The sequence below is a fragment of the Phaethon lepturus genome, unplaced genomic scaffold (assembly GCF_000687285.1).
Source record: "Phaethon lepturus isolate BGI_N335 unplaced genomic scaffold, ASM68728v1 scaffold16150, whole genome shotgun sequence".
Lineage (NCBI taxonomy): Eukaryota > Metazoa > Chordata > Aves > Phaethontiformes > Phaethontidae > Phaethon > Phaethon lepturus.
In genome coordinates, this window is record NW_010512769.1 from 50,599 (window position 1) to 60,730 (window position 10,132).

General features: G+C 38.8%; 1 protein-coding gene across 1 annotated transcript in view; it reads left to right on the plus strand.

Moving 5' to 3' along the window:
• GAK (cyclin G associated kinase) overlaps window positions 1–6,905 on the plus strand; it is a gene marked incomplete at its 3' end in the record, with an annotated part of 44,987 nt that extends 38,082 nt beyond the window's left edge. Inside the window, exons 17-20 of the mRNA XM_010288137.1 lie at window positions 867–946; window positions 1,303–1,496; window positions 4,277–4,750; window positions 6,735–6,905. Of these exons, the coding sequence (XP_010286439.1) occupies window positions 867–946; window positions 1,303–1,496; window positions 4,277–4,750; window positions 6,735–6,905 (919 nt within the window). The remainder of the gene's footprint in view (window positions 1–866; window positions 947–1,302; window positions 1,497–4,276; window positions 4,751–6,734) is intronic.
• Window positions 6,906–10,132: the final 3,227 nt, after the last annotated feature.

The following is a 10,132-nucleotide window of genomic DNA, read 5'->3' on the forward strand; positions in this document are numbered from 1 at the left end:
AGAGTGGTCAGGCATTGGAAGAGGCTGCCCAGGGAAGTGGTGGTGTCACCATCACTGCAAGTGTTCAAAAAATGTGTATATGTGGCACTTCAGGACATGGCTTAGTGGGCATGGTGGTGTTGGTACTTGATGACCTTAAAGGTCTTTTCCAACCTTAATGATTCTATAAAGCCGGGGGACAAATACATTGTGGATTTATCTGTTTGCTGTATTTTGGATTTGTGCAAGACCAGGAGCTACATGAATCTTCTATAGCAGCATTTTCTGGACTCTCACATGCTGATCAGGCATGGGAAAATAGTTTCTCTGTCAGCAGAATAAAGAGCTGAGAAGGTTGAATGGTTATAGTCAATCAGTTTGGAAAAGTGGTGTAATTCTGTCTGGGATGAATGGCTGACTTCAGAACTTGCACAGGAAAAAACTGTTTGCTTATATTGTGAAGTGTCCTTTTAGGTGTGCTGCATTTAAAACTTCTGAATGGACTCCTCCATATAGGTCATGTATTTCTTGATTAATGTATTGCACAGTGAGTTTTTCTGAGTGTATGTTGTTCAGAAAAAGGTCATGCATTTTCATCCTCTAGAACAGGATCTGGAAATGTTTAACAAACTTTGATGTGAGGTTAGTGATGAGACTTACCTGGTTCAAGGTCTTTTGTGTTGTTTCCGGTAGTAATAGATTTATCTACGTTCTGACTTTAAGCGGCATTTAAATCTCTCAAGGTAGACCATACATGGAATTAATCTGAAATGGTAGCAAAACAAACTGATTGATACTGAAAATACTTTGCCTTATATTAAAGGCAGAACAGTGCATACTTTTCTTGTGGACTTATGCAGTTTCCCTGTATTTCTTGTTTTCTACAGATGGCTTCGATGAAGATGTTTCAGATTCAGTTCCACACAGGTTTTGTGCCCCGAAATGCCACCACAGTGAAATTTGCCAAGTATGTTGACACAATTTTGTAGGAAACTGCAAGAAGTTTTCTTTGAAACTGTTTAACCTGCCAAACCAACATACGGCAGGAGGAGGAAATACAGTTAGTGGAGGAAGTAGATGAGTAACTTTGATTGCAATAGGATTCTTTTGTTTTCTCACCTCAAGGAAACTGAAGGTTTTGTGCATTATACAAAAAATTTCTGTATCAAAATACCACCTGTTTAAAACACATGTATAAATAAGCAAATACAGCATGTTTTAAACCTTAACACTACTTGCTTTAAAGTTTTGTGTCTTGGACTGCAGTGAATTTAATCTAGTTAGCCATCAGTATCAAGAATCTATGTGTATGCATCTTTGCAGGTATGATCTGGATGCCTGTGACATACAAGAAAAATATCCTGATTTATTTCAAGTTAATTTGGAAGTAGAGGTGGAGCCTAGAGATAGACCTAGCTGTGAACAGCCACCGTGGGATAACATGAATATAAAAGGACTGAATCCCAAGATCCTTTTCTCCACCCGAGAGGAACAACAAGAGACTTTATCAAAATTTGGTAATGAATCTCTTGAAAAACTAAAGAACATGATAAAGTTAGAATGTACTTAGTGTTTGAGACTTTTGTTTTATTTCTGACTTTCCTTTAAGTGAAAGAAATTTAAAAGGTGTATTTTTTTTAAATAGCACTTGACTTCTGTTGTATGAAGAAGCATAAATTATCCTTCAATAATGGATTATAATTATCCTTGTCTTAACTCCACTGTCATTACATTTGCTTGTTGTGAATATCCTATTTGCAGGAATTTTAGAAAATGGCATTGTGACAGCCAGAATTTGTAGGCAAAATATCTTGGAAGAACTAATTTGACTAAACTGGCTCCATTATCATTTCACTTAAAAATCATCTGAGCATTTCTCACAAAGGTCTTAAGTAAAAATGTTTTTTTATCAAGGTCCTTCTTGCATACAGCCAAATAATGCTGTAATTAAATTTCTGAACTTTTCCTAATGGAGTCCAGCAGACATTTAAGTTTTTTAATACTATGTGTTCTGTGCTTCATCTGTAGATGCCTGCATTAATTCCAGTTAATGCTGTTCAGTATCTGTCGTCTTCTCCTGGTATCACTAATTAGCTTTGACATTTTCCATAAGGCTCTTAAGCCTTCTCTATGTGTCCAGAATAAAAAGCATGATGGAGATTATTTTGGTCATTTTAGTACACCATACATGTGATCTTACTCTCTGCTTTTAATGTGGTACATCTTAATTACATTTCTTTTCATACAAGACAGTTGCTGCTGTTTTGTCTTTTTTTAGCAGGGTATGTTTGGTCTGTATTATGATTTAGGTCATCTTCTATTTAACTTGGCTTACATAGATTTTAAAAATCCTACTGTGAAAACAATTCAGGTCACTGAAGTTAAGGTGTTTCACTGATAATGAGGATCCATAAAAGTTACTGTTATTTTTTTTAAGTTCCTTTAATTTCTGATTAATAACTGAAATGTAAGAGTTTCAGTTTCCATTGAAAATATTTCTTAAAACTGGTGGCAAGGGAATAGGACAAGAGCAAGTACTGTAAACTGTTTGTATAAAACTTGCCGTGTTGAAATTGAATTTGCGCTATTTTATTAACCATGATCTTTCATGTGTGTTTTCTGAGACTATTTTTTTCAGCATCTCGGTAAGCTACAACTGCGTATGTGGAAGGACGGTAAAAAAATGCTCTACCAGTTTGATATTTAGATTTAGACAAACAGCTTTCTCCCAAGTATTTATCTCATTCTTTTCAAACTGTGGATTGACACTTACTAATTTACGGAGTCGTCTTATTTGCCTTGAGGAAATCTCCTTTTCCAGAGGTGATATAGCAGACTGTAGCTGAGCCCAGCTCAGTCTTACACAAGAAATATAAGGAGTAATTACTTGTGTATTTTGCAGCACACAGTGTATTACTTAACAAACATCTCAGAGGAGTCAACAACTTCATGTTCTTCTCTGGCTTTATTCTCTGGGTTTTTTCTATAGCTGCATTTGTTCTTTTCTGATGTTCCTTATTGTAGATGTTCATAGCTCTTGCATATTTTACGGGATGGTCGGTACAAGTGAGGTGTTAATTACATTTTCTGACAAATGTAAATAGAATGCTTCAGTGTTTTGCTATGAGTCTGATTTGATATAATGTTATAGTTGAAAATAGGGTCTTATCAGCTCTCGTAGTTGAAACATAGTTAATATTGCTAATTTCAAATGGGGGGTGGGATTTTGCCGTTGCAGAGTAATAGGTACTTTGAGACAGTTGTCTTGCTATAGCAGTCAGTCTGTAAGTCAAATAACAGCTGTTATGACTAGGATTGAGTATTAGAAGTTTCTCTCAAAGGGTTTGGCTTAAAATGTATTTTATAGGGAAACCGGAGCTGCCTAGACAACCAGGTTCAACTGCACAATATGAAGCAGAAGCATCCCAGCTGGAGCAGTCTTCAGAAAGTGCACCTACTGATACAGAATCCCCACACAGCAGTAGTACTGATGCAAATAACTTCTTTCATTCTCTGGACTGGAAAGGTACAGGTTTTCCTCTGAAGTAACTATTTGTTTTGTGTTTGTCTTGTACACCTTCCAAGGAGTGCTTAAGCCTCCTTATGCAGCAAAAGTCACAATTTCACCAGGCTGTGTGAAAAAGCTATTTAAAGAGTGAGCTCTGCAGGTTAAAGTGGTCATTCGACTTCATTTTGATAAATGCCAAGTAATGTTTTTTGGTATTGTGTGTAACTTAACTGCTGAGCTAAATTTTTCTCTTTCTGCAAAAATCCTAACTGTAAAGGTTTTCAGGGAAGCCTTTGCATTCTCACAGCCCCACTTAGGCTAGCTGAGGAACAGAGGAAACAAAGTAGACTAGCCAGAGGGGTCCAGATCAGTATGTATGGACTGAGAAAATGTAACTTTATAGTGCATATTTAAGTCCTTTCTCTGGGTTCTGCTTTGATGGCAAAACAGCCAGTAACTGCTTATGCTGTCACTGAATGCTGTCATTGAGTTGAGTGATCTTCTAAGCCATAAGTGATATGACACACTCTGATGTCAATGTCGAAGTCAGTCTCATTTTGAAAAAAATGATAATACCTGCCCTTGCAGAGTGGCAAGTATGGTAGTGAGCTGCTCCTTTGCCTGTGCTATACAAAGAGGTGGTAGGTAACAGTTCTTTTTTAATCAATTCTTTTGTGAGCATTGATTAATTAAGGGTTGATTTTGTATGATCTCACCATATAAGTCTGTCTTATCCTAGTTGGCAGAAGAATCCTGGTAATCTAAAGCTGTTATTTCTTTTTATTCAAGAAGGAAAAAGTCCAGAAAGTAGAGTAGAGGACAGTTCATCTAAAAATGATCGTGTTCAACTCTCTGATGACAAAGAGGAGAGTGATCCTTCAGATGAGGAATTCCCTACATTGCCAGGTGAAGAAAGCGCAGTAATTGTTGATGAAAAACATTCTCTTACTCCAGAAGGAGAGTTGTTTTTTGAAGCAAATTTTGGAGCTACACCTACACCGATACAAAAAACTCTTCTTGAGGAGAATGTAGACTTACTGGGACTAGACTCTGATATTTCACCAGAACAGAAACAACCTATCCCAGAAATGAACTCTTCATCAAGTAATGCGGACTTGTTGAACACTATGTTTGTGGACAATGCATCACAGATTTCAGAAGAGCCCACTGGAGATCTTCTTGGACAAGGAACAGATTTCTTTTTCAGCAGTCAGTGTCCAGCTGCTACTCAGGCTACATCTTCAGCAGCAGCCATGTCTTCAGGTACAAAAATTTAACATCAGTACTCTTTGGCAAACAGATAAAAACTGCTGCTTGCGTTATGCTTAGAAAATGAGTACCTTGTTTTGATCTGTACACTGAAGACATGTTGGTCTATAGCAAAAAGTCTGCATAGAACAGGTGTTTTTACTGCATGAAGGAGAGAAAATGCCGTAGATATGTTGCCAATATCCTATTAGCTTTAAACGATGTAAACAGAAAAGTATCACATTTTGAATTTAAAGGAGATTCAGTCTTATGGAATGTATAGCTTTCCTGTACAAACTTTACGTGCTAGATCCTTTTCTAAATTCACATGTAAATAACTTCTGCTAAGGCATAGAATTGTAATAACTTACTGCCTTCTTGCACTTTACGTGAAGTAATAGCATTAGATGTGGTAGAGCTGTGCTGCTTAGGTCAAATGTCTGTGTGGGATTTTTGAGTGTTAATCATGTAAGACTGCTAGGCAACTGGAAATCCTGTAGATTACTGTTCAAACCAGTAGGATAATGCTACTGCTTAAAGGTGTTTTTCCTGCGGATTTTACTGTTGGCAGGTCTGTATCCTGAAAGAGAGTGTTACACACTGCCATGTATTTGGTATTTAAAACAAGATGTTTAGTTTAGAGGTTCTGTTCCTCTTACTAATGGATACTTAGCTCTTTGTCACATGACTAAACTTTGGAGAATAGCAGTTCTCTGCCTGAAGTTAACAGTAAGATTTTTGGGAATGTTAATCAAACTGGGAGACTGTTAACAAGGCTTAGTTTATTTGCGCAAGGTTGATTTGTTTGGACTAAAAGCTGTAATCTACATACAGCTGCAGAGTGTTTTTTGTAGAGCATTTAGGTGATTGCAAATATTTCTTTCTTTTGAAGCAATTCAGTGCTGAACTTTGTTGCTGTGGTCAATGAGGAATCACTTAATTTACCTTTTTTACATAGGCAGAAGTCTGTAAAATAAAAGCTTTATTACTTTATCTTTCTTTAACTATGCCTTTCTTATATCTACTCCATAAAACACCTGGTCAGTAATTATGTGTGACTGTCATTCTACCTTTGAATTGGATAAAAGAAGGATAATTGCAGAAGTGAAATTTTTGGCCACTGTATTTCATTTTGCACATTAAACTTGTACTTGAGGTTTTGTCTGTGTGATGCTATAGTAAGATAGCTTGGTGACAATCCAGGTTTGTTTTTTGACGTGATACTGAGTCCTATACAATGTGATCATCACTTCAGGATGTACTAGGGCACTATGGCAGGATTATTCCTTCTCTTCAGCTTCTGAGTGAATCTGGCAGGAGTCCCTGAGCTCTTGAGGATTCTGACCCTAGAGGGCAGCAGAAACAGGAAGATCTGGAGCCATGATTCCAGCAGGCTGTCACATGTTGCCCCATGCTGACTATAAATACGCTTCCAATTAGTTTTTTCTTTGTTGTGATCACTAGAGACCTGTTGAAAGCCTTGCTTCTGTTGATTTTCATCCTTGAGTTAATGCTCTTTCTGTCCCGGAGTCACCAATGCCTTCAAGTCAAAGTGGTAGTATGAATGTTTTATTTGATATTCTTTTTAGTAGTTTAGTAATCTGTTTAGTTTAAATTCTTTGGAGGTTTGGCATTATAGAACATTTAACAAATGTAGTTCTTCTGTTTGTATGCAGCTGATCACTCAAATTTAAGGTGTGTCTTACATGGATGAAGTTACCAATGTTACTGAATGTATGCAGCCTTGTTAAGGATTTGTATTTGAAGACGTAGCTGTTCATGTTGTGTATAGCTGAAATACTTTTTGTACCAACATGAAGCTACAGATGTCTAGAGGAAGGGACAGATAGTGACTTTTTGGCAAAAAAATTCTTAGAAGGCTCCTGCAGTTACCAGCATGAACTATACTTTTTGTCTGTGCCCCCAGAGGAGTAAGGCTTTTTCAACTTGGCTTATTCTAAAATTTGTCATAGGATAATTTTGTTTTCTTCTCTTTTAGCTGATCCTTTTGACCCATTCACGATGTCATCAAGTTCAGAGAATCAAGCCTTGCCTGGTCCAGACCTTTTTGGGGACTTTCTTAATCCAAGCTCAACATCTACAGCTAATACGGTTCCTTCCTCACACAGTTCACTTCCACCTTCTTCCAGCTCAGATTTCTTAAATTTAGGTAAGTGTTCTTCTGGTGTTCTGTTTCTCAACAGTTTCTGCTGCTCTGTGCATTTGTCTTTCAGCTTAGTCAAGGTGGATTAGTGTCTTAATAGATCCACTTGTTGTGACTGCTGTTTTAATTAGCTCCGTGTTCTGGCAACACAGATAAAAATGCACCAAGTAGCAAGGGTTTCCTGTATATTGTCATGCTAATATTTATGATGCAAAGAGGATTTCTAGCATTGCTAACCCTCTGTTAGGAGCTGGAATTTCCTTGGAGAGCTCTTAGAATTGAGGGTACACAAGCACGTTCAAACTGACTTTCTAGATGGCAGAATACTATTTTGATTGTATTCGGATTTTAAAGACTTTCTGGAAGCCTTGGAAAACAAATGGGCAAGTCAAGTTACAGTATAGCCAGTTCTTAAAATGCAAGCTGAGGCTAGCTCGGACCTTCTTGACCTGAATGCATTCTGGTAATACACTTACGGAGTACATTATGTAATACTCTAATCTTATTTCACTTAATTTCGCTGATGTATTCTTGGTGAAGCCTTTTCCTCATGCATTTATTTTAAAATCTATTAGTCTTTAAAGAAAAAGCTTTGCGATATATTTGGTCTTCCCATATCTCCATCCTAAGCACATTATTTCCAAAGTTACTAAATAGAGCTTCTAAGCATGCTCATGCTTAAAAGAGAAATCCTTGCAGAAAAGGTGGAGTGGTAGAGCCAGAAGTGTTGCTTTTTAAATCTGACTTTCAGAGAAAAGCATGGGTCCTGTCCATAAGGGTGGGAGTTGATCAGCTTGTGACAGCTCTTCTCTGCTGCTCTTTCATCCCCACACTGTTCTGCTCCTGTGTGGGTCCTTCCCATGGGATACAGTCTTTCAACAACACGGGTCTCCATAGGGTACAGTCTGTCAGGAACAGGCAGCTGCCACATGGGTCCTCCAGCACTGCTGCTGCATGGTCTCCTCTCCACAGGCTGCACCTTCATCCAGGCCATGTCTATCTGCATGGAGTCTTCTACAGGGCTGCACTGTGGCTATTTACTCCACTGTGGTCTTCTCCATGGGCTGCAGGGGAATCTCTACTCTGGCCCCTGGAAACAGTTCCCTCTCCTTCTCCTCTGACCTTGGTGTCTGCAGGGCTGTTTCATTCACACTTCTCTCACTCTCACAGCTGCTCTGCAGTGTTTTTTACACTTTCTTACACATGTTTTCTCACAGGCACCACTGTCTTGGCTGAGGGGCTCAGCTGTGTTCTGCAGTGGGTCTGGAACTGGCTGTGTCCAGCATGGAGCAACCCAGGCCTCTCCTCACAGAGGCAACTCCTGCAGACCCCCACTTTGTAAATTGGAGTTAGTTGGGAATGGTGGTATCCCATTCTTCACTGTGAATTCAGGAAAGTTTCTTCCTATAGCTTATTGCATGTGTTTGAGTTGCCCGTTTTTCTTGGACAGTTGGTCTAGTTGACCCTGCCTCTGCATGGTGCAGTCTGAGTGTTAGCTACAGAGAAACTGGATAAAAAAAAGATGCATTATTTTTTTGGCTGAGTTCTTCCTCCTTGAAATAAAAGGCTAGCCAGCTGATTGCCCTCTCTACTGTGTATTTATGCATTATATTCCAGCTGTGGTTGATTCTGCTGAGATGATCTCACTTGCCACTTCCTTTGGAACATTTTTGTTCTGTCCTATAGATACAGTTACACCTGTTTTAGTTGTATACTTGTGTAGTTACCAGTGGCATAACACCTAGTTATGACACTATTGTCACTGCATGAGGTTACCAAACAGGTGATCTTTTTTTTGTTCAGAAGATTTGATCAATAGTGATCTGTGGAGCATCACCTCAGCCAAAATCTATTGCACCCCAGAGGCAGGGACCTCTGGAGATCTAGTTGGCCTGCTGAAAGCATGGTCAAATAGAGCAGGCTGCTCAGAACCATGTCTTTGCTGATTTTTATTATTTCTGAGGATGCAAACTCTACAGCCACTATGGGCAACCTGTGCCAGTGTTTGACTACTCTTAAACAAAAAAACTTCCTCTGTTTAAGTAGTTTCTTGTATTTCAGTTTGTGCCCGTTGCCTCTTGTCATTCCACTGGGCAGCACTGCGAAGAGTCTGTCAGTCATCTTTATTTCTTCCTTTTAAGTATTTATACACACTGGTAAGATTGCCCACCCTCAGTTCTTCTCCAGGTTAAACAATATCAGCACCCTCAGCCTGTCCTCATATCAGAGGTGCTCCAATCCCTACATGACAGAGAACCCTCTATGTACTAAATCGAAGTTTGAAAAATACATAAATGTGAAATTCTGTTTTACCTGCAACCTCAAGGAGACTACCATCAATGCTCAGCTGTTAGTAACACTTGAGGAAGTATAGAAGAAAAGAAAGATTTTGACATGTGACTTCAATGCTTGTTGTATTATGGCTTACTCTTTCTGATTGTGGTTGATAACTTGCACCCCAATAAATGCAGTACTGTACCTGCTATTTTAATGTAATTTCTGGAGCTTTCTGTCAACATAGGGAAAAATATATAGAAAATGTACCCATATTCTTCTGTGGCCACACTTGCAAAAACAAGTTATTGTCAGTAGCTGGAAGAGTGTCCATTTCTCTTTAGTAGGTATCTGTTCAGTGAACATTTTTGAGAACAGAATTGCTTCGTTTGGATATGCAAGTAGCAGGTCATCTCTAATCCAAGTCGAGTCACAAATTTATTTCCCGCTGTGAGAATGAACTAATCTGATCAAAAGATAGCAGGAGATGTGGAAGGTGATCAAAAGAAACCTGTGAACAGTCTTCTGAGTAGAAGTTAGTTTCTGTGATGACTGTATTCGCAGTCAGACAAGGTTAAAAAAACCTTGTGTCTTGGCTTTGGCTGGGATAGAGTTAATTTTCTTCCTGATAGCTGGTATAGTGCTGTCTTTTGGATTTGGTATGAGACCAATGTTGATAACACACTGATGTTTTAGTTGTTGCTAAGTAGTGCTTACATTAGTCAAGGACTTTTCAGCTTCTCATGCCCTGCCAGCGAGGAGCTGGGAGGGGTCACAGCTGGGACAGCTGACCCAAACTAGCCGAAGGGGTATTCCATACCGTATGACATCATGCTCGATATGTAAATTGGGGAGAGTTGACCTGGGGCCCTGTGGCTCAGAAACTGGCTGGGCATTGGTCAGCAGGTAGTGAGCAATTGTATTGTACATCACTTCTTTTTAATAAGAATAATAAAAAT